Source organism: Hippopotamus amphibius, chromosome 6, assembly GCF_030028045.1.
Source record: "Hippopotamus amphibius kiboko isolate mHipAmp2 chromosome 6, mHipAmp2.hap2, whole genome shotgun sequence".
Lineage (NCBI taxonomy): Eukaryota > Metazoa > Chordata > Mammalia > Artiodactyla > Hippopotamidae > Hippopotamus > Hippopotamus amphibius.
The window spans coordinates 12,190,016-12,214,034 of NC_080191.1; the positions used below are offsets into that span (position 1 = coordinate 12,190,016).

The 24,019-nt window shown below is 42.0% G+C and overlaps 1 protein-coding gene across 2 annotated transcripts in view; it reads left to right on the forward strand.

The window, feature by feature from the left end:
* BVES (blood vessel epicardial substance) overlaps positions 1–21,403 on the forward strand; it is a 39,298-nt gene extending 17,895 nt beyond the window's left edge. For both annotated transcript variants that reach the window (XM_057740225.1, XM_057740226.1), the window contains exons 6-8: positions 650–817; positions 1,759–1,900; positions 20,636–21,403. In XM_057740225.1, coding sequence (XP_057596208.1) covers positions 650–817; positions 1,759–1,900; positions 20,636–20,760 — 435 coding nt within the window. In that variant the 3' untranslated portion in view covers positions 20,761–21,403. The remainder of the gene's footprint in view (positions 1–649; positions 818–1,758; positions 1,901–20,635) is intronic.
* Positions 21,404–24,019: the final 2,616 nt, after the last annotated feature.

The window sequence follows — 24,019 nt, forward strand, 5'->3', positions numbered from 1 at the left end:
AGGGCGTGGCTCCTCGCTCTGGAGAGAGGATTCATTTAAGAAATACTTGAGCTCTGCGTAGTGCAATGACAATGCTTTCCCACTTTCCTGTGTAACAGTACTTAAGGAAAGGGTATGGTCTCCCAGTTCTGAGATAATTGGGGGAGTCTCTGTGTGTGTCCCCAGTGGGCTACCCTTGGTAGGTCACACTCAAGAAATACCTATGACAGAAGAACCCTTACTCGCCATATTCATCAGTGACAGTCTGGGCCCTAAAAACCAATTCACATGAGTTGGTTTTCTCATTCTCTAGTATAATTGTCTGGGTGTAAAGAAATATTTTGCCGTGAATCGTATGTCCAACTGGGACATCAGTCTAGTACACTCTGTAGCAGTGCTATTGACATGGTGGCCAATCGTGTATCGCCAGACCTCACAAAACAGAACAACAAAACTTGGAGACTTTGCTTTCATTTAGGCTACAGATTGCTTGGTTTTAAACATAAGGTTATACTTAGTTATAGAAGCTTGTGTGTATGGATCTTATTTTAACAAATATGATAAAGCATTGCTATAATAATATCCGCTAAAATATTCTACTCTTCTCTTCCCCCAAGCTACTGATGTCATAATTCATATACATCTTTTTCTCTGTTTGTTTCCCCGGCAGGTCACCATTGTTGCGGATGATAACTGCAGATTTTTATGCTGGTCAAGGGAAAGATTAACTTACTTTCTAGAATCAGAGCCTTTCCTGTATGAAATATTTAGGTATCTTATAGGAAAAGACATTACAAATAAGCTCTACTCATTGAATGATCCCACCTTAAATGATAAAGTAAGTGTTTTTCTAAGTCTGTTTATTTTGTTAAATACAGTTGTATGGTGAGGTATACCTCCTTTTATGTAACATATTTTTTTCTGAATCTTCATCAATTAGTCACATGTTAAGTGAAATGGGGGATGCTTGTAATTTAGAGACTTCAGGGAATCATTTCTCAAGAGTGAGGAAATAGTATGCAATTATTATATTTGCCATGACCTGGTGAGGTGTCTGTGAATGTCAGGGACCTCCATTTGTGGTGATGAGGTGCTCTCCTCTTCATAAAGAGTCTTTCAAGCAAGCTAAGGAAGATGGTGAGTGAGTGGGAGGACTAGGCGGTGGTATAGGCCATGGAAGGCAGGGCGGGGGGGGAGGTTGCAGGCTGACACATGCTGATCAGCCCCAGCAAGCAGGAGGTTGGCATTTTCACCCTGAGTCTCCAGTCTTGCACATCCTCCCGGTCAGGTCCTCTCCCAGAAAGCCCCTAATTGACAAGAGAGGTATGGGATGGAAGCCTGCGGCCATTCAGTTAGAAATTTCAGAGTTGTGTAGATCTTCAACAATTTGCAATTTGATCTGCACTTCCCCACATTTGCTTAGAAGGAAATTAAAATGATCACAGAAGAGAACTTGCAAAACACTGTTTCCGTGATAAGTACTGTTCCCCAGGGACTGAGTAAGGGTGTGTGTACTCTTCAAGTCATCTTCATGAAGCCTGTTATCAAATTAGGTTGGTGCTTATTATTTTTCAGGTTAATAAATAGGCTATCGAGTATATTATGTTTTTTATAATGTGTTTGTAGTAATAGCTTATAATAAAAACTATAGCTACCATTTAGTGGGCACTGACTATGTACCGGATAGTCTTCTATTTCAAGGAAAAGTAAATGCTACTTACAGGAAATATATGATCTAAGTCCTATGGCGCTCAGAAATCTTAAAACTTTGCCTTATAGATGGTCAAAAAGTTGGATCACCAGCTCAGCCTTTGCACACAGCTGTCCATGCTGGAAATGAGGAACAGTATAGTCAGCTCCAGTGAAGATGAAGACGGCTTGCACCAGTTTCTTAGGGGTACCTCCAGCGTATCCTCTCTTCGTAAGTTGTCCCCACCCTGGGATTCTGATGGATGTTGCTAGAAAAGGACAAATGACAACTTTGATCAGAAAAGTAACTTTTCAAGTAGTAACTATGTGGCAACCTAAAGGTAACAATAAAAATAATCAAAACTTTTTCTAGCTTTTCCTGCCTGTATTGCACATCAGGTCAAATCCAACTCTAGACATCTTATTTCCATTTCAGAAATTGTCCATTTGTGTTGCCATATACTTTTCTTAAACACTGGTCCAGTAGGATAGTGTGAAAGAGTCCATGTGGTTTGCTGGGTATCCCGCCTTGCTGTTTTCATGGCCCAGCATTTTGTCTAAACTGGCAGGAAACAACAGCTGGAGGTTTTACTGCCGGCTGGTTATCTCAGTGTGAGCACCAGGAGTTAACAGGTGAGCGGGTAATAGAATTTTCCCGAAGACGAAGGAGGTCACTGACACTACTGTGGGTCACCTCATTCACACACCCACCAAGAGGCAAGCTTTCCAAGATTCTTCTATAGTTTAGATTGCTTTAAAACATTTCAAATAACACTAATGACGCAGACATTGAAGATTAATAAGATGAGAGAGACAAAATTATTTCAGGAATTAAATGCTTAATGTTAATGCTTAAAATTTCTTCAAGAATTATTCCAAGAATGGTGGCATAAGAATCTTGAACAAATTCATGCAACATAGCAAAAAGGCAGATTCTCTCACTGCATAAGCTAAAAATTACTAATCTTTACAATTGTATGTTAATCCAAAGTAACTTTTAAGAAAATCTGGATACACATTCAACAATCCTAATTGTTTATGTATTTGACCTTGTAACTTTGGATGATTCAGATAAATTGGATTCGGGGTTTTAAGTATTGCATAGTCAGAGAGGCTGGAACTGACAAGCCAGTAGTTGGTATAAGCTTCCAAAGCAAAGTCTAGGCATAGAAATGGGTTGTAAGCCTAAAGGAGATTTCAGGAACAATGCAAATGAGACATGAGAAATGGCTATATTTTATTCCAAAGTAACCTTTTGAAAGTACAACCGAGGTTGACCAAATTCTGAATCTACGAGCATGTCAGATGTATTATCTGCCTTGTTAAAATAGTTTAGTGGTCGTATGCATTTTCAAATGGACCCATCTTAATTATATGTACAGTGATTTCTAAGAAAGGCCAGCAGAAAGGGAATTACAGTGAAATATTGTATGTGAATTATTTTTCCTGTAGAATAACTTTTTTTTGTAGTTTGGTTTTTTTTTTTAGTCCTACAGTCTTGCTTAGGAAGCTCTGAGAACAAGCAGTATATACTACTATGGCCATTTGATTTCTTAAAATCAGTTTTGTTTTTCTGTAGCACTTTATTGTATAGCCTAAATCTTTGGGGCATTTTAACATTTTAGAAGAGGAAAAAGCTTATCTAGAATATGTTGTTTAAGCAGAATTAGAACATGTTTTCAAGATGAACGTTTGACTGTACTTGCCTCCAGAAACCTGGACTTCCAGGTGTTCCGTGGACGGACCACACACGCTGCGCATTACTGACCTGCGTTCTGGCTCTAATAATTATTAGCTGTGTGACTTAGAGTAAGTCGTGTGACCTTTCTAATCTGACATGAGCTGTCATATCTCAGCACAGGCCTGGGTATGGTCACAATTCCTGGTCTGTGTCCTTCCCTCTTCCTTATAGTGAATCGTGAGTTTAATCCAAAAGGCCATTCCCCACATGGATAATTGAAGCTTCGTGTCTGTGAAGAAGTGTGCAGCACCGGGGGACGCGGGGTAGCTTTACTTCTCAGTTCCCTTGTCCAGTTGTACTTTGCTGTACTAAAAGCGTATACAACTTGCTTACGTTGTTCAGTTATCTTAGCCTCAGGTTTATTATACAAGATCTTACATATTGATGCAAATGCACAGAGCCACGTATGTATCTGTGTGTGTGTGTGTGCGCATGTGTGTGTGTGAACCACACAGCAAATCCATGTTCACACCTGCTTCCTTGTGACCTGTTCTCATTCTTGGCTTCACTCCTGCAGTTTAATGAAAGACATTAGTATCTGGGCACAGCACTCATATTAATTACGAATTATTTAATTCACCCTATCACGTGATTCATTAAAAGCTGGTTAGTTCTTGTTCCTCTTACTTAGATTTTATCCCAGAACTACTGAAGGCTGTTTTTGTTTTTCTCTTGCCAGATGTATCAATATGCCATCCACTTTTCCAAATTACATCCCTTGTAAAACAGAGGATACAAAACCAATCTCTTAGAACTGTTAGGCTGCAATAACAGAAGTCAGTACACTTCGAGCATGTGGTAGGCCTTGGTCAATGTTAGGTCCCTAAAACAAGTGCCTGAGCTCTTATAATTCTGGATATTTGATGTGCACATGGGGGCCGCTGGGGCAGCTGCTGTCAGCAACAGTATCAGCTTCATGAATGCTAGTGGAGAGAAGGGAACAAATATTTATTGACCATAGCAGCTGTTATTTTTTTCAGGTACTCTCTATACATAATCACATTTAAGCGGCACTGCAGTCTGCACAGAGGAGAGGTATCTTAGCTTCCGCTAGACGGTGTGGTGCCAACGGAAACCCCTGGCTACAGTGCTTGCTTTCTCCCTCGCCTGCACACTGGACGCTGCCCCAGGCTGTATGCTCCTCACCCTAGGACACCGGAAGGAGCAGCTGCTGTTTGGGTCACTACCGCTCATGGCAGAGGAAAGACACTGGTGGCAGAATCACCCCCATGGCTCTTGAAGCTCCTGTTTCGAGGTAGCACTTGCCACTTTCACTATGTCCCTTGGACCAGAGAAGTCACTTAGCGAGAACCATGAATGCGCAGACCTTTAATCCTCCTGCAGGGGCCACGCAGGAAGGGGCCCAGTGAGGGAGGGAAAGCAGGTGTATTGACAATAACACAGTCTACCGTGATGAGTATCATTTCACTTTACAGCAAGGAAATAGGGCCTAGGAGATGCTTACTCACTGTTCCAGATCCGCAGGGGGAGGTGCTGGCAGATGGACAGACATATCCCATCTGATTCCTCAGGCCATGCATTTAGACCATTTTTGCCTCTGTGGTTTAAAAAGAAAAGGGGGAAAATGCATGAAATGTTTGACTAGTGCTTTATGACGTACAGGTCACCTTCACACCCATTTTTGCATTTGAAGCTGGTGACTCTGCCAGCTGGGCACAGCGGCTGCTCTTACTCACCTCATTGCAGACGAGTCCACTACACTTAGGGAGAAGGCAGTGTTTGCCCAAAGTCACTTTCCCCTCCATCCCACTTCCTTGGAGAAACCTACCATCCCCCCCGATTCGTTCACTAAGACCAAGCAGTGCCGCAAATAGGTTTTCTTAGACCAGTTAATTTCCATTTCAAAGAAAAGTTTGGCCTTATTCTTTGTGTAGGGGTTCTATACAGGGACATTTAAAATTATCCAATAATATTCTCCAGTCAGTTAGCTTTGGCTTAGCTTTCACATCGCCTCAATATATACCTACAGAATGATGAGCAGTGCTGCTCTGTACAAATTAAATTTTGTTTTCCTAATAAAAAAACTTTGACATTTTTCATTCTAGTCATTAACTCAAACATAGAAATAGATTTAAATGTTAGAATCCACTTCAATATTTCTCATAATTTTTTTTTTTTGGCCTCACTGCACAGCATGCAGGATCTCAGTTCCCCGACCAGAGATTGAACCTGTGGCCCCTGCAGTGGAAGTGTGGAGTCCTAACCACGGGACCACCAGGGAAGTCCCATGATTTTTTTTTTTTTTTTTTTGGCACATGGGCTTAGTTGCTCCACGGCATGTGGGATCTTCCTGGAGCTGGGATCGAACCCGTGACCTCTGCATTGGCAGGCGGATTCTTAACCATTGCGCCACCTAGGAAGCCCCCATGATTATTTTTTAAGTCAAGATCAGGATGTACCCGTTGCATTCGGTTGAAAAGTCTCTGAATCTCTAGGCTCCCATTCCATCTGTGTCTCCCTCTGTGTTTCTGCTTTTCTGTTTTGTTCTATCTTGTCTTGTCTGTCCTATAGAGCAGAGATTCTTAAACATCCCTGTGCATGTGCGTCACTTGGAGACTTTATTAAAGGTCTTGGTGCAGCAGATGGGGGTGGGGCCTGAGAGTCCACAGGCTTAACAGGTGCCCAGGTGATGCCGATGTGGCTGGACCCTGAACTACACTTTGATTAGTGAGGCTGTAGAATTCCTTGCATTCTGGAACTTGGCTGATTGCATTCCCCTGGTGGTGATTAAGATGTTTCTTGTGTTTCTGGAGGCTCACGGAGATTCTGGTGAAAAGACCTTGATCAGTATGGGATATGATGCCACAAATGCATTTCATAACAGTGCATGGCAGACGTTCAGTTAAACAGAAATGCGGTGCAGAAAAAGCTGAAGGGAAACTTTATGTGAATTTTTTCATTGAAATTGCTGCCGATCTCATTTCTTATCTTGTGCCCTATTTTTACATGTCGCATGATGCAAAGTTGAGAGCAAGAGCTCTACTCTTGACCAGAGTCTGGATTCCACTTCAAACAATCATTTAAAGGCAAGAAAGTAAAATAATGAAATAGTCTGAGGAAAACTGTTTATTCAGTAACACATAATCCAATTGATTTAACTCTTTTTCACTTTCCTGTTGCTTCATTTACTTGAGTTCCATGTTTGGAAGTGAGGTAGGATGTCCAGGATGTATGAGAAGGATTTAATGCCCTCAAATGGATATAAGCTTTCTTCTTTCTGTTCCAGGACCAAGGTGCTCATCAGGGTGCCTTGTCATCTTGTCCATCTGTCCTCACAAGGTTTAGCTCCCTATGTGTAATGTATAAAACACACACACACAGAGATTGACTGTGCTTGGCAGTTCCATCATGAGAAGTGGTGCTGAGCAAGGCATTGTCATGGCAACAGGTGGACATACCATGTTTCCTTGAAAGTTGAGCACTTTATTTTAGTTAAATTGAGGTTAAATAACCTATTGTTTGGTTTGTTTGCTTTTTAAAAATCCTGAGTCAGTGTAGATGATCCAGTCAGTAAGAACTCATCTTTGAAAGATTTTGCTAGTTTAAACCATGTACTTTTTTCAGAAATCATAATTAAAATTTTTGATTTCTTAAAGAGACTATGGAATAGCTAGAGATATTTATTACTGACAAAAAAAACCTTTACAAGTATTTTTTTTGTTATTAATGTCAAGATGGTGCTGTAGACAGTCTACTAATTTCCTATGACCTAGGGGCACAGGTCTGCTCTAAGCCGAGTTAGTTTGCATCTGGTTAGTATTTTCTTGTCTGCAAAGACTAGCAGTATATCTGACATCATGAGTTTCCCTCAGGTCTCTTATCTATTTATTTACCTGGAAAGGTACAAAAGCCAGTACAACCTTCTTAGTTCCATGAAATAATCTGTTCAACCCAATTTGTATTTCATTTCCCCTGTGAACAACTGTCGGCTTATAAACAACAAGCTTTACATAGAATTATAGGGAGGGGGGAGAGGGATGTGATCAGGCGGCAGGTACCCAGAGGAAGAGCCCATGAACCGTTCTCAGACCCAGGGCTAGTGAAAAGCAGTGCACCCACTTTGTAGATGAGTAGAGTGCAGCTTGGGGAGGTTAAATAACCTGGTCAGGGCCACTGGGCCAGCCCTGAAACAAAGACGTGTTGAATTGGTTACAAGGTCTTGCTTTGCTTTTGCCCTTACAAATATCTATACGTGAGGGTAACCTGTTTGGGGCTATTCAACCTGTGCTGCAGCCACTGACACACCCTGACCACTGTTATACATGTTCTCATTCAACCTTCACTACCCTGCAGTGAGGTAAGTGTTGTGTTTCCCTCTTTTCAGGTTGAGGAATATGACATTCGTCTCCTCTGGGTCCTTAGAGCACAGCCCCTCCTGGCGGGGGGACTGTCTCCAGGGTCCCCCGCCCTCCCCAGTCCTTTAAATGGTCTCTCTCCTAACCCAGCATTTTCTCATCTGTAAAATGACTGTAAAGGGATTTTATTGCATTATGCATCTTTAGTCTTTTAATCAAAAACTTTTTAAATTATCAAGTTAATATACACACATAGATATCAAATAGTAAGAAAAAAATATTTCAATGAAAAGAACTGATCCGCTCCAACCTAACTGCTCCCGAAGAGCAATCACATTGGAACAATTTTTGTCCAGAATGCTGAACAATGTGCTGTTATTTGATTTATTCTCTTAACCTATCTCTTCTAACCTAACTTAGCTCCCTTTGAACTTCCCTTCCCCCTTCTGCTCCGTAGCAGAATATTACTAGTTTTTACTCCTTTATTGTTTACCTTTGTAACAGTAAATAATACACTTAAACCTCCATTTCTTTTTCTCTTTGAAACATTTTTAAAGGTGAGGAGGTTAGCATCCCTACCCTTACTTATTCCTTCTCCCTTCTACCTTCAAACTGTCGTCTCTTCTTTAACTTTCAAACAGTCGAGGTTGATAACGTATACATTTCTGTTCCCTTTTTTTTTCAAATTGTTTGTAATGTGGTAAGATACACATAATATACAAACTACCATCTTATCCATTTTTAAATGTATCGTTCAGAGGCATTAAATACATCTGTTCTCTTTGCAGTCAGGTCTTCCTTGCTTTGTCTGTGGGTTGTTTTATAAAGTTTAAAGCAAGGAAATAGTGTTGGCATTATGCTTTATTCAGAACCCAATAGTGGGCTATGACTACATCCCTTTCTTCGGGTTCCAGTGTCATGATTCCTGATTTGTTCAAAGGAGATTGTTCCTAATAAGTTCAAATGGATTCTCCTTTTGTCAAACAAAAATAATGCTACTGTTTACTTCATGCCTTGCCTCTCCTTTTTGACCCTGAAGTTTTTTGTTGCCTTGCTATTAGGGCTGTCTTATTCACCAGATCCCCAGTATCTTCTAGCTGCTTTTTCTTTGGGGTGAATCCTTTTCATTTCTTCTTAAAGGCCGAGTAGTCATTTAATCTGAGCCATGTCTTTTCATACTGCTTTTTGTTTTTACAGGCATCTCTAGTGGCCTGTCTTTTTTCTAATCCTTGCCCTCTTGTCTCACCGCCCCACTCTCTCGGGCCATCAATTCCGTGTCCCCTTTGTCTCAGACCCTCCTCACCAAGCCTCCCCACCTCCTGCCTCAGCGCGGACTGGTGACTCTCTGGGTCTGCTGCACAGCTGCCGTCCTGGAACCGCCTTCCCTGCTCCCCTGAGTTTATCCACCAGCTCTGCAGCCCTGAAGCTTTCTCTCTGGGACAGGAAGGGGCTGTAGGACTCCCGCTGTTCCTTGGCTACTCACGCCTGCCGCTGTGCAACTCAGGGCCCCAACCACCCATCTGAGGAGTCAGGAACTGATCTGAGGACCTCCTCATAGGAGCCACTAACCTCCTCATCCTCTCCGTTTGCCATAATTTCTATACTTCGTTGCTTGAGTTCCTCAGTGCTGGTGCTGAGTCAATCCCTCTAAGGGAAATTAGGTACAAAGGCCATACATGCCCTTCAGCGTTATTGTTCAGAAAGCTTCCATCCAAACTCAGTTTCTACAAGTTAAAACAACCTTATGACCTCCGTGAAAAAAGCCTTTTTTTTTTTTTTTAATTTAAAAAAAGTCTTATGGTATAAGTAGGCAAAGGGAGGAAGGGAAATGATACTCCTTTCTAGCAAGAAGGTGATTAAATCCTTCTCCATCCTCATTCATCAAAACAGGTATCATCTAATGAAAATGTTAAACCCCTGTAAGGTTTTAATTACTTGCTAAAGCAGTTGGCCAGATGGTTAAACATAATAAAAATAAGAACACTTTGAAAGGAATGAAGAAAATATCATCAAAGTTAACAGAGGAAAGGGGAAAAAAATCCTACCGTGTTATATGGATAGTTTACAAAAGAGTCACTCCTTGTTAAAAAATGTATTTCTGAAGCAGAGAAGTCACTCGACAAGCTTCATATCATGGTCCTGTACTTACCTGAAGATCAAACTTGAGGTCGCTTATTCATTCTCTGGAACAGGTATGACCTTCTCTCTGGATTGAAGAACAACAGATACGTCTGTTTACTTTTTCCTGCGAGGAGAAGCCCTCAGGCCCTCATGGAATCAGAAGCACACTGAAATAGAAATAAGCTTAATAAGCACAGAGTTCTAAGTAGACTTTTCTCCAAAGAAGACATGCCGATGGCCGACAAACACACGAAAAGATGCTCAGCATCACTAATCATTAGAGAAATGCAAGTCACAGCCACTATGAGGTATCACCTCACACCATGCAGATGGCCATCATCAAAACATCTAGAAACAATAAATGCTGGAGAGGGTGTGGAGAAAAGGGAACTCTCCTGCACTGCTGGTGGGGATGTAAGTTGGTACAGCCACTATGGAAAACAGTATGGAGGTTCCATAAAAAACTAAAAATGGAACTGCCATATAATCCAGCAATCCCACTGCTGGGCATATACCCAGAGAAAACCATAATCCAAAAAGAAACATGTACCACAATGTTCACTGCAGCACTGTTTACAATAGCCAGGACATGGAAGCAACCTAAATGCCCATCAACAGATGAATGGATAAGAAGATGTGGCACATATATACAATGGAATATTACTCAGCCATAAAAAGGAATGAAATGGAGCTGTATGTAATGAGGTGGACAGACCTAGAGTATGTCATACAGGGCGAAGTAAGTCTGAAAGAGAAAAACAAATACCGCATGCTAACTCATATATATGGAATCTAAAAAAATGGTACTGATGAACCCAGTGACAGGGCAAGAATAAAGATGCAGATGTAGAGAATGGACTTGAGGACACTGGGTTGGGAGGGGGCAAAGGGGAAGCTGGGACGAAGTGAGAGAGTAGCATTGACATCTAAACTAGATAGCTAGTGGGAAGCTGCTGCATAACAGGGAGATCAACTTGATGATGGGTGATGACTTAGAGGGCTGGGATAGGGAGGGTGGGAAGGAGTCATGGGAGGGAAGGGATATGGGGATATATGTATAAATACAGTGTATTCGCTTTGTTTTACAGCAGAAACTGGCACAACAGTGTAAAGCAATTATATTCCAATAAAGAGCTTAGAAAAAAAAAGTTTAAAAAAAACCCCAGTAATTCCAACTCAAAGTAAGTTCAATTCAAAATAATTTCACACTTGAAAAAAAAAGAAAAAAGAGTTCTGTCAAAGGGCATTTCTCTTACCTGATTTTTTTACCACTTGGATAGCAGAGGTTGGACGGATGATTATGTAAGCTCTCCTTGGTCTGTGCGTAAAAAGGCTCCTGTGGTTCTTTAACTCCAGGACTTTAAGGTAAAAGGCCTGGTGGGGCAACCTGAGCCCATCCTCCATGGAGGCCCCCGGCTGGTTTGCACCTGCAGGCAGCGACCCTCAAAGGACGCACAGTGGGTCTTAACCGCCAGCTGCTTTACTCCTCAACTAGGATCCAGCACAAGCCACTGCCTGAACAACTCTCCTTCCCGGATGCAAAGCCCCCTGTGGGTGTCCCGGGGACTGTCACCCGCTGTGGTCTGGTGTGAGTGGAGGTGTCCACTGTTTGGTTCAGGGCTGTCACCTCTAAGTCTTCTGCTCAGTGTGCATGTTTCTTGAGTTTGAGTTTTTCTCTCTTACTCTCAGGATGGCTGCCTGGCGCTCCCCTTGTCTTTCCCACCTGAACACACAGAACATGGTGTGCGGCTCAGAGTCAATTCCGCTCTGCTGGCTGTACCTTTTCCAGGCCTTGCTATCTATGGAAGGAATGTGTACTGTCTTCTTGACAGAATTATTTTTTTTGCCACCTGGTATAATCTGAAATATCCCCCAAGCAAAAGTAACTCTTGCTGTAACTGTTTAACAGTTTCACACCTGATAAGTCTGAAGTTCAGTCTGACATTCATTTTACTTACTTTTAGAATAAACTGTTCATTGGCAACCAGAGCCTATTGGAAGGTGTTGATAGCTAACAGCCAAAACGCACATTAATTATCTCTTCTTGATTATAATAAATGCCAAAGGATATAGTTACCTGCTTTTGTCTCCCAACTGTAAAAGCAGTTTTAATAGAAGGATAAAAATCAGTTTTCTGGAAAATTTATGGATATGGAAGTGTTTGCCCCTCTAGAATTTGGAATAAATGAAGAGTAAAGCATCATAAGAGGTTGTGAACCTCACAGTAACGTCCTCGAGGGGCAAACGTAACTTGAAAAGCACTTAGCTGAAGATAAGCTCAATTTCTTCCTCTGTTCTCTCCTCCTGCTCCCACACTTAGGGAGGGTACTGGGCCTTCTGGGCAAAGCTCTGATGATGCATCAGTGCATAAGATTAATGAAAAACTGGGCAAACCTGTAGAAAGAATTTATTAATGTTCAACTTGTGAAATGTAAGCTCGTCCCCTTGAAGCAGAATATTCTTTTTTTGTTCATCCTCCAAACTGGGTTTGCATTTATTAGTGGACAAAGAAACGATTTCTGGCAGCATCGTGCTGGCCTCTGAGTCTTTCCACTGAACCAGCAGGTCTCCTGCAGAGGGCAGACAACATCGGGTTCAGGGCCAGTGAGCTCCTTCTCCAGGGAGCCTGCCTGTCTCCTGGCCATGACATTGGCCGATTCCCAGGTAGCGCCAGGTGAACATCATACTTGGCCCTTAGTGGTACAGGAGCCAGGCTACCTGAATGGGCTCTCTGCACCTGTTTTCCTGTCGAGGTGTCAGGCAGCTGGCTGGCTCTGGTGGCTTCCAGCAGCAGCAAGTCAGACGGTGTTCGTGTTGCCTTCCAGTGCATCTGCCCGATGGAGAAAGACAACAGGCACTGTGGCGCAAACTGGGATGTGGGGTGCATGCGGGCCCCAATATAGCCACACAGCCTGAAAGGGAATCTAGTCTTCTCCGTGTGAAAAAAAGAAAAAAAAAAAAATCAGCTGTCAGTCTGGCTGAGCTGTCAGGGCCTCCTGGTTTACCCTGGCCAAATTCGTTTCTGAGTGGTTCCCTCCCTTGTGGGAAAGGCGTTTGTCCACTGCATCTCTCCCGCTGTTTCTTTCCCAGGTGTCCAGGGTGTCTTTGCTTTAGCCTCTGAGTGAAAAGTAGAAATAATGATAGGGACGTGGTGAGGATGAATTGCTCCAGAAAGCACAATGGAGTTCCTGAGAAGCAAAATAAGACAGAGGCAGAGACTATGTTTGGTTCATTTTTATTTCCCCAACATTTAACCCAGCCTCTAATCCCTTGTAGTCACTTGGGGGTTCTCTTTGCTGATTGGATGGAAACTTTGTAGCAGGTGATGGTACTGACAAACCTCACTGATGCTCACTTGAGGTAACAGTACTCTGTGCTGTGAGCACTGGTTTTTTTTAATTGATTTATTTTATTTTTATTTATTGGCTGCATTGGGTCTTCATTGCTGCACGCAGGCTTTCTCTAGTTGTGGCAAGCGGGGGCTACTCTTCGTTGCGGTGCACAGGCTTCTCATTGCAGTGGCTTCTCTTGTTGCAGAGCATGGGCTCAAGGTGCACAGGCTTCAGTAATTGCGGCACATGGGCTCATTAGTTGTGGCTCATGGGCTCTAGAGCACAGGCTCAGTAGTTGTGGTGCACGGGCTTAGTTGCTCCATGGCACGTGGGACTTCCCGGACCAGGGATCAAACCAGTGTCCCCTGCATTGGCAGGCGGATTCTTAACCACTGTGCTACCAGGGAAGCCCTGAACACTGTTGACTCATTGATGATATGAAAGTGATTTCACTCAGGGGACAGAATATAGTGATAACAGTCACTTTTCATATTGAAGTTTTACCATAACCCAAGACCTGAGTGCGCTTGAGGGACACGGGTGGTGCCCCACTGCTAGGGCGAGGACTTGACCCATCAGAGATTCGGTGTGATGGCCGTGTGATTTTCCAACTTCCTCAGGATCAGCTTTCGGAAGGCCCCATCCCTTCAAGAGGGAATTTTCTCATGTACTAAGTAATTATCAAGGACCTGGCTATGTGGGGGGTACTTCAGAGAGGCTGTGGGAGAGAAGAGGCTGTGATGACAGCCCTCAAGATGCTTGATTTCCAGTAAGGGAGAGATGCAGGTACTTGCCGCTGGGCGGAGTACAGAATCTCCCCACAGCAGGGATTAGGGAACACTGCAAATGAAGGAGGTGGGTTTGAACTGCACCTTGAGGAGTGGATAGTAATGTGGTGGGTAGAGACGACAGTCGAGAAACCAGTCCAGGAGGAGAGAAAAGTAAGAGGAGAAGAGGAAAAGAATGGTTTGGATTTGGGGAGCAATGAGTTTGCCAGAGCTTGGACCAGAAGGGAAGGAGGCCCCTGGATGTCACCCCAGGACTGTGGATGACTTGCTTTACTATCTTTTTAATGTTACATCATAAGCACTACAGCTCTTCCTTTCCCAGGCAAATAGATTGGGGACAGAATAAATTCTTTCACTGTCTCAATGAAAATTAAAAGTTGCCTGCCATATCAGTAAACAAAAGACGTTGCAGCCATCAAGCCATCACAGTACAGCCACGCTGATGGTGAGCCCCGAGGGAACTCAAAACAGAAACAGGATGCCCGCCAGCTAGCAGTCAGCTGCTGCAGCCACCTCCCATCGTGCACCCTGAGGAGACTCAGGATGAGAAAGCACAGGATGCTGGCCCCAGTTAGCTGAGGTGCATATCAAAGCAATGATGTCAGTGAGCCCAGACTCTTGCATCTTCCCTTACATCTCAAGTAAATTCCTTAGCTTGAGACATCTGGTTTCCTTTAATTAATAGTAATCTTTTGATGTTCTGACTACCTGGTCTTTGCTGCAAAAACTATATATCCTGGCTCCTCCCTTCCCTCTAGGTGCAGTCTCTCAGAGCTATCTGAGAGGCTGTGTCCCGGGCTTAAGCCCTCACTTTTGTCTGCCAAATAAAACATGATTCTCAACTTTTAGGTTGTGCATGTTTTTTCAGTCGACAAAAGAGACGCTGAACGTTCTCACAAAGCTTCTCTAGGTCATTTCCAATTGTACTGGGTTCTTTCTTCTTTCTCTCTCAATGGGAAAAGGTAGTGATTGGTGAGGTAGTTAAGGGGGCAGGTAACATTTTGGCCCCAATGTAGATAGCAGCCTCAGGTTACGACAGGATGTCAATAGTAGTTCTGGTATGGTAGATGGGCTTAAAAACGACAGACCAATTCTCCCCACTTCCCCAGTCAAAATGCACGAGGCGTGTTTGTGTTAGGTGTGTCATACAGTTACATCCAAATGCTCTACGTAATTGATTTGGAATAATGCTCTTAGACACGCCATCTTGCTTGTTCTGAGGGTTTTATCTGGTTGCAAATACTCAGCCTAAGTTAATATTTCATGGGATTCAATCATAACTTGAGGCTAGAAATATATGGAAGCCATGGCTATTGTTTTTTCTTAAAGAAGGAAAAAAGACAATTTTGCTACACTCAGATTGAGAAACACAAACCCCTATTTGAGCACAAGTCCCATTTCCTTTATTTGCTGTTCCTATGAACAGTAGTGAATTTTAACAAGTTTTCTGATGATTTAGGCCATTGATCTCCTAAGGCCATATTGTTAACTCATTTTACTAACATTTACAGAGATTATGACATCCTAGGTGCACATGTCAGAACTTAACAAGTGTTAAGTCATGTAATCCTCTGAACAACCATGTGAAATAGATGGTATTGTTATGATTTCAATTTTACAGAGAGTGAAGTTGAGGCACAGAGAGGTGAAGTAATCTGCCCAAGGTCACACAGATAGGTCACGTTGCCATTCGAGTAGACATGCATATTTGAGGTTATGTTTGGTATGTCTGCTGTCACCTGTGTGAAAAGGGATAAAAAGAACATGTCTGAGAGATTCTCCCATGCTGTGCTCAGGGGCAGAATTGTGTTCTTGGACTATTTTAATAGAGGCTGATTTTCTACTATTTATGTCAGTAGTTGTCTTTCTAGAAACTCCGTATTATAATTGACTGTACATGTTTGGAAGTGAACGATTTCCATGTGTATACAACAAACACACTAGCTCTGCCAAAGTCCAGCCCTACATAATTATGATCTCTTTATGTTGGAAGATGTGGCTGTGGGTCGTGGCATCTCCCCAGATGTATGACAGTGACTATATAGTTAATAATTAAATGACAGTCATTGTATGTAACGTGTTGTTTTTCCCCACCCCCCAAAAAAAACCTCAGCCATAAAAAAGAATGAAATGTTGCTATTGGCCACAACGCGGATGGACTTGGAAGGTATTATGCTACAGTGAAGTCAGACAGAGAAAGACAAATACTGTATGATATCACTTAAGTGTAGAATCTAAAAAATATAACAAGCTAGTGAATATAACAAAAAGGAAGCAGACTTACAGAGAACTAGTGGTTACCAATGGGGAGAGGGATAGGGCAAGATAGGGGTAGGAGATCAAAAGGCACAAACGTCTATGTGTAAATAAGCTACAAGGATATATTGTACAGCACAGGAATATAGCAAATATTTTCTAATAACCTTTAAAAATTATGAATCACTATATTGTACACCTGTAACTTACATAATATTGTACATCAACTATACTTCAATAAAATTAACAATTTTTTTTAATGTTTATGTAATGATGTTATGTGAGTCTTTAATTGGAAAACAGTGATAAATGTTATATTTGCCAAAGAGGCTTCTTAAGTTAAATTTATACGTAAACAAACCATTTCTTGCTAAATATATTAACGTTCTCTCCTAACAATGGCGACTTTGATTCTGAAGCTGTCAATGGACGGAACACACAGAGCCCCCCACCAGATGTGTACACATAAGGCCCCCAAAAGTCAGTTTCCCCAGTATCTTTATCCTGATCTCAAAATTCTATCAATAAAATAAGCAGTGTAATATACTTTCTACCCAAATGAATAAGGGTGAAATAAAAATATATGTATCTTGAAAAAAATGACAGTGACATTTTTATGTGCCCAGCACCTTGCCAAGCACGTTCCATTATTTTGTTTAATCCTCCCAACAACCCCACGAGGCAGGTCCTGTGAGTATCTCCTTTCCACAGAGAGGAAAGCAGGCCTAGAGAAGTTTAGCAGTGGACGACAGGTCACACAGCTAGGAAGTAACACAGCAGCGATCTGAACCCTGGAAGTGTTTCCTGAGCCTCTGGTCCTGACCACCGTGCGCTGCGCCCACCCCAGTCCATGTGTGGGGCACACTGGTGGCCCCTGCCCCTCCTCCTTGCTGAAGGCACCGCACTCTCAGGGCTGCAGCGCCCTCCGGTCTGCCTCTGACTCTGGCCAGGGATTAACAGCTGATCTTGATACATTTCTTGCAGCCTTTCTGCTTTGTGTCTTCCTAGGATCCCACTACTGTCCTTTGCTGTATAGCAAGTATTTGAAGAGTCAGATTTCACCCACTCTCCCTCCATCATCAACCTTACACCCAGCCGGAGTTCAGCATTTGTGGTTGACTGATTGCTAAGTGACCCTGCCCTGCTGGAGGGCACAGCAAGGATGTGGCACAGGTGTGGGTGGGGCCGAGGGAGACCCTGACAAAGTGGAGCCTGACACAGAATGAGGGAACTGTGTGGAAGAGTTTGCTGTATTATTAGGCACCTTGAAAAGCCTATGCACCCATTTATAATAACTTCTACTCTGACTTTTAAATAATGTTTTTTTCTACATCAAGCACAGTGTCCATTATAGTAGATGCTCAGTTAGCATTTAGTGAATGCATGAACGAATGAGGGATGGACAGAATGAATGAGTTATTTATTGTTTGGTTTCTTTGATGTAAGGGCATCTGCTGCAATTTGGGATTTATTTCCTCCATCTGGCTCTTCCCTCCTAGATTCTCCTCCTCACCACCTCCTCCTCTCTCTCCCTCTCCCCTATCAGTCCAGGGAGTGACTGGACAGGTGGTGGCAAGAAATGTTCTTTTAGGTGGTGTTCCAAATGGTGTTAGGATCTATAGTTTTGGAGTAGAACCATTCTTTAGGGAAATTAGGAGTGAAGCCAGCCTTCAAGGGACTCGAATCACCACTATGATATTACTGTAGCAATGTGCATTCTGAGTTCTAAGCAGACTTTGGGGCAACCCATTGGGAGCTGCATATGTTTGAGAAGCTCATGCCATCCAGGCACCTGCAGTGGCATCCACTCCACATCTGTTCTCATGGACTGAGAATGGCTTCTTGATTTTGATGCCTTGCATTTGGTCCATAAGACATTTTGTCCACATTGAGGTCCTTGATATTTGGTCATATTTGGTCCTGTCCAGAATGTCCAGGGAAACATTTGGCCCATGCCAAAAGGTCCTTGATATTTGGCTTTATCCAAAATGACTTGGCATGCACAGCAATCAGAGAAGAAAAAGAAATAAAAGGGATCCAAATTGGAAAAGAAAAAGTAAAACTGGCATTGTTTGCAGATGATATGATACTATACATAGAAAATCCTAAAGATGCTACCAGAAAACTATGAGAGCTCATCAATGAATTCAGTAAAGTTGCAGGATACAAAATTCATACACAGAAATCTGTTGCATTTCTATACACTAACAAAGAAAGATCAGAAAGAGAAGTTAAGAAAACAGTCCTACACAGGGAGATCAACTTGATTATTGTTGATGACTTAGAGGGGTGGGATAGGGAGGGTAGGAAGGAGTCATGAGAGGGAAGGGATATGGGGATACATGTATAAATATAGCTGATTCATTTTGTTGTACAGCAGAAACTGGCACAACAGTGTAAAGCAATTATACTCCAATAAAGAGCTTAAAAGAAATCCCATATACCATTGCATCAAAAAGAATGAAATACCTAGGAATAAACTTACCTAAGGAGGCAAAAGACCTGTACTTTGAAAACTATAAGATGCTGATGAAAGAAATCAAAGATGACACAGATGGAAAGATATACCATGTTCTTGGATTGTGACTATACTTCCCAAGGCAATCTACAGATTCAGTGCAATCTCTATCAAAGTACCAATGGCATTTTTCACAGAACTAGAACAAAAAAATTTTTAATTTGTATGGAAACACAAAAGACCTCAAATAGCCAAAGTAATCTTGAGAAAGAAAAACAGAACTGGGAGAATCAGGCTCCCTGACTTCAGACTATTACAAAGCTACAGTAATCAAAACAGTATGGTACTGCCACAAAAACAGAAATATAGATCAATGGAACAGGATAGAAAGCCCAACAATAAACCCATGCTCCTATGATCAATTAATCTATGACAAAGGAGGCAAGACTATACAATGGAGAAAAGACAGTCTCTTCAGTAAGCAGCACTGGGAAAACTGGACAGCTACACGTAAAAGAATGAAATTCAAACCTTCTCTAATACCATACACAAAAATAAATTCAAAATGGATTAAAGACCTAAATGTAAGACTGAATACTATAAAACTTCTAGAGGAAAACATAGGTGGACATGCTTTGACACAGATCTCAGCAATATATTTTTGGATCTGTCTCCTTGTTTATTTTTGTTTTTATTTCCATTATGCAAATGGGACCTAATTAAACTTTAAAGCTTTTGCACAGCAAAAGAAACCATAAGCAAAACAAAAAGATAACCTACATAATGGGAAAAAATGCAAATGGTACAACTGAGAAGGGATCAATCTCCAAAATATACAAACAGCTCATGCAGTTCAATATCAAAACAAAACAAAATAATCCAATCAAAAAATGGGCAGAAGATCTAAATAGACAGTTCTCCAAGGAGGACATACAGATAGCCAAAAGGCATATGACAAGATGCTTAATATTGCTAATTATTACAGAAATGCAAATCAAAACTAGGAGGTATCATCTCACACCAGTCAGAATAGCCATCATCAGAAAGTCTACAAATAATAATACTGGAGAGAGTGTGGAGAAAAGGGAACCCTATACTGTTGGTGGGAATATAAATTGGTGCAGCTGCTATGGAAAACAGTATGGAGGTTCCTTAAACAAAAAATACAGCTACCATATGATCCTGCAATCCCACTCCTGGACATATATTTGGAGAAAAACCATAATTTGAAAAGATACACGCACCCCCATGTTCATTGCAGCACTATTTACAATAGCCAAGATATGGAAGTAACCTAAATGTCCATCAACAGAGGAAGGGATAAAGAAGATGTGGTACATATATACAAAGGAATATTACTCAGCCATAAAAAAGAATGAAATAATGCCATTTGCAGCAACATGGATGGACCTAGAGATGATCACACTAAGTGAAGTCAGTCAGAGACAAATACCATATGATATCACATATATGTGGAATCTAAAAAAAATGATACAAACGAACTTATTTACAAGACAGAAACAGACTCACAGGCTTTGAAAACAAATTTATGGTTACCAAAGGTCGAGGCAGAAGGGATAAATTAGGAGTTTGGGATTAACATACACACTGCTATATATAAAATAATCAACAAAGTCCTACTGTATAGCACAGGGAACGCTACTCAATATTCTGCAATAACCTATATGGGAAAGGAATCTGAAAAAGAGTGGAAATTGTATATGTATAACTGAATCACTTTGCTGTACACCTGAAACTAACATTGTAAATCAACTATACTCCAATATAAAAAAATTAAATTAAGAAAATACAGTATTTAGGGAAACTGCATTCCTGGTGCCAGCTAGAGATTCCCGGAGAGTTTTATTTTGCAGTTGGAGTTTATCGTTGATATATCACGCCAGCATCAGGGCAGGCTGTACATTAAGTGGTTTTCCTTTCTGTGTCTTTGACAGATGCATCATCCCCACACCAGCGAGCCTCTGCCAAGATGAAACCGATAGAGGAAGGGGTGGAAGACGACGACGAGGTCTTTGAACCTGTGTCTTCAAATACATTTAAAGTCCGTCAGTGGCCTTGATCCCAAGAGAGGATTCAAGTTACCAAGAGGGAAATTGTCTTGAAGAGATCTTGAAAAATACCAGCACTTTTTCACAGCTTTTAGATTTTTCTGCTTTAATATTGATACACCCCCAGCCCTGCAGAGTCTGAGGGCAGGAAAGTGAGGAAGATTCATAAAATGGGAAGGTTATCTTCTCTTTTTACTGGTCAGCTTTCTGTTTCACGGAGCCTTCCGACTAAACTTAGTGCTATTTTTGAGAGAGATATTTTCATAATATTTTCTAGATATATTTTCATTTAACTTAAAATCTTAGCACTTTGTCCTGGCAAATGCCTTCACTTGTCTTTCTGAGTTGTTGTTCATTTCCATCAGAGACAGTTTTTTCTCTGCCATGGCAACGAGGTTGTCCATTTGATAGTTTTAACAAAAATGTAAGTTTGAAATTGAGGCTGAGGCAACATTAAAAAGCAGGGAAGCTCAGGCTTCGCCCAATTGATTTTTTAGCTGGAAAATTTTAAAGTAAGATGTGATACAACTCACGTATATTTTTCTCTCAGGCCAGACACATCATTCTACTCGATCACCTTACTTCTGGGGGCATCACCTTACTTCTGTGGGTAGCTCAATAACGAATAAAGCTCGTCAGACTTTGCTCACATTACCCTTATATTCGGCTGCTTGGAAGTTGGGCTGAACCCAAAAGCTGCAAACGTAACAGTGGAAGCGGTTCTGAGCTCGGTGTCAGCCTTGGGCTAAACCAGCTCCGCCGTGATGTGGAGGCATCTGGCCGCCACTCTGCTGTGGGAAGCATGTTACTTGGGGCGGGAGGATTGGAGAGTCAAGTGGCCAAACAAGTGCCACAGAGTGACGAGGCTGACAGAGCTGCTGCACTCTTCAGCCGCTATTCTGACCTTCACGTGGCTCCTCCAGGGCCATGGATGTCTCTTTACAGTCTGCGATGGGTACCAGGTGCCAGGACGGCACACGGGGACACAGCTGTGGGGGCAGATGGTCCACCACAAGCTCTGTCCACCACAAGCCTTAAAGCTCTACAGGCTTTAAGACTGTAAAGATACGGTAGGTTGAACTCTTTCTTTCGGGGCCTGAACCAAATGTAGAAGGTGATAGTGTTAATACTGCTTTCCTTTAACTATAGGGGTGAAGCTGTGTAGGCCATTGAGTTTACACGTGCATTTATACATTTACAAAATCACTCTATAGAGTAGTTAGATGCCAGATCTCTCTTTCCCACTAGTCGTAAATCCAGACACGGGGGTATTTGGGAAATTCGAAGTTTGCTTAAATCACCCTTCACCAGGCCGCCCGGTTGGGGGAAGCCCCTGACGGGCTGCGCTCCATCACACCCCACTGACCTTTATGTTGTGTCATCCACTGGAACCAACTCGGAGTCAGTCCCATGACGGTAAACAGCCAAGAAAAGTTCCAAATGAAATTATTTTCAGGTGAGCTGAGACAAGAGCCTCTGTTGCCAAGAAGCGATTTCTGTTAGAGAAGCTATAAAACTAAGCTACTCCAGGGTCACCTCATTTTCCTAAACTCATTTTTTAAAGCCAGGTGTTTTAGTAACTTCACTTGAGTCAAATTTCATGCTTGGTCACTCACTGAGAAAATCTCCGCAGACTGGGTCTCAGCTCCTGACATACTCATCAGACGCTGGCTTATTAACCTCACAGTAGAAAGGCCGATTTCACTTTCCTACTCTAGTGGGCTCGTCTGCTTGGTAAATTAGACATTTATTTTGCAGAAATGAAACAAAGATGAATGACTCAGCCTTGGCTTTAAGACTGTAAAGGTACAGTAGGTTGAACTCTTTCTTTCGGGGCCTGAACCAAATGTAGAAGGTAATAGTGTTAATACTGCTTTCCTTTAACTGTTGGGGGGAAGCTGTGTAGGCCATTAAGTTTACACGTGCATTTACACATTCACAAAATCACTCTATAGAGTAATTAGCTATTGCATCTTCTCTGTGTAGAAAGTAATTTTAGATTCTGCTAAAGCCATGATTTTTAATGTTCTGTGAGTCCACAGAAACTTGAGATTTTCTTACCCTGACTCACCTGCAGGTCCGTCTCACTCTGTCAACCTCAGACAACAGAGGGGGGGTCATCTCTAATGATCAACCTGGATGTGTCGGGAGGTTATTTTCTGTAGTGCTGGGAGCAAACCTGTTTAAAAGCACACTGCTAAAATTAGGTGATACAAAGTCATTTACTGTTTTTATTAAAATGTGTGTGTGCCTCAGTGCCATTGACAGGGAAGACTGTAATCTCAAGGTTAGGAATCTTCAAAGAGCCACTTAGTTTGAATGGGAAACGTGAACCTATTTTTAAGTACATCCCTCTAAGGAGGACAGTGAGACTCCGAGAAAAGGAGCCAAAGCCATTGAGTAGTCCTCCTACTAGACTGATGGCAAAGAAGCAGATAAGAAACATAAAAGCTCTCCTATGGGTGAATTTTATAAATTTATGTATACAAATGAACAAGTGTATCTTTGTATAACACATAGATTTAAAAAAAACACGTTTGCTGCCAAAGCCACCAATAAGATGCTTCCTGTGTTTTTTGGCCTTCACTTCGCTACAAAAATGGTCTTCAGAAATTATTCTCAGACTTCCTAGGTGGCGCAGTGGTAAAGAATCCACCTGACAATGCAGGGGACACAGGTTCGAGCCCTGCCCTGGGAAGATTCCACATGCCACGGAGCAACTAAGCCCGTGCGCCACAACTATTGAGCCTGTGCTCTAGAGCCCGTGAGCCACAACTACTGAGCCCATGTGTCACAACTACTGAAGCCCACATGCCTAGGGCCCGTGCTCCACAAGAGAAGCCACTACAATGAGGAGCCTGTGCACCACAATGAAGAGTAGCCCCCGCTCGCAGCAACTAGAGAAAGCCCGTGTGCAGCAACGAAGACCCAACGCAGCCAATAAATAAATAAAATAAATAAATTTAAAAAAAAAGTATTCTCTATATTACCCCAAATCTACTATGTTTAAATGTAATATGAAGTCCGTTGTATGAAGCTGGAGTGTAACATTTATACCAGAATGTATGTCATTTATAATATTTTGCAAGCCCTCATAAATATATTTATAAATTAATAGCACAAACCCTATGATGTTTATAGATCTTAAATTAGTAATAATGGGTGCTATATAATTATTTTTCAGTTACCATCCTTGGCTCCCTGGGATCTTTTCCATTTCTCCCTATGGTCCATTTCACTTTAATCATTTTGTACCTTTGTGCTTTGCTG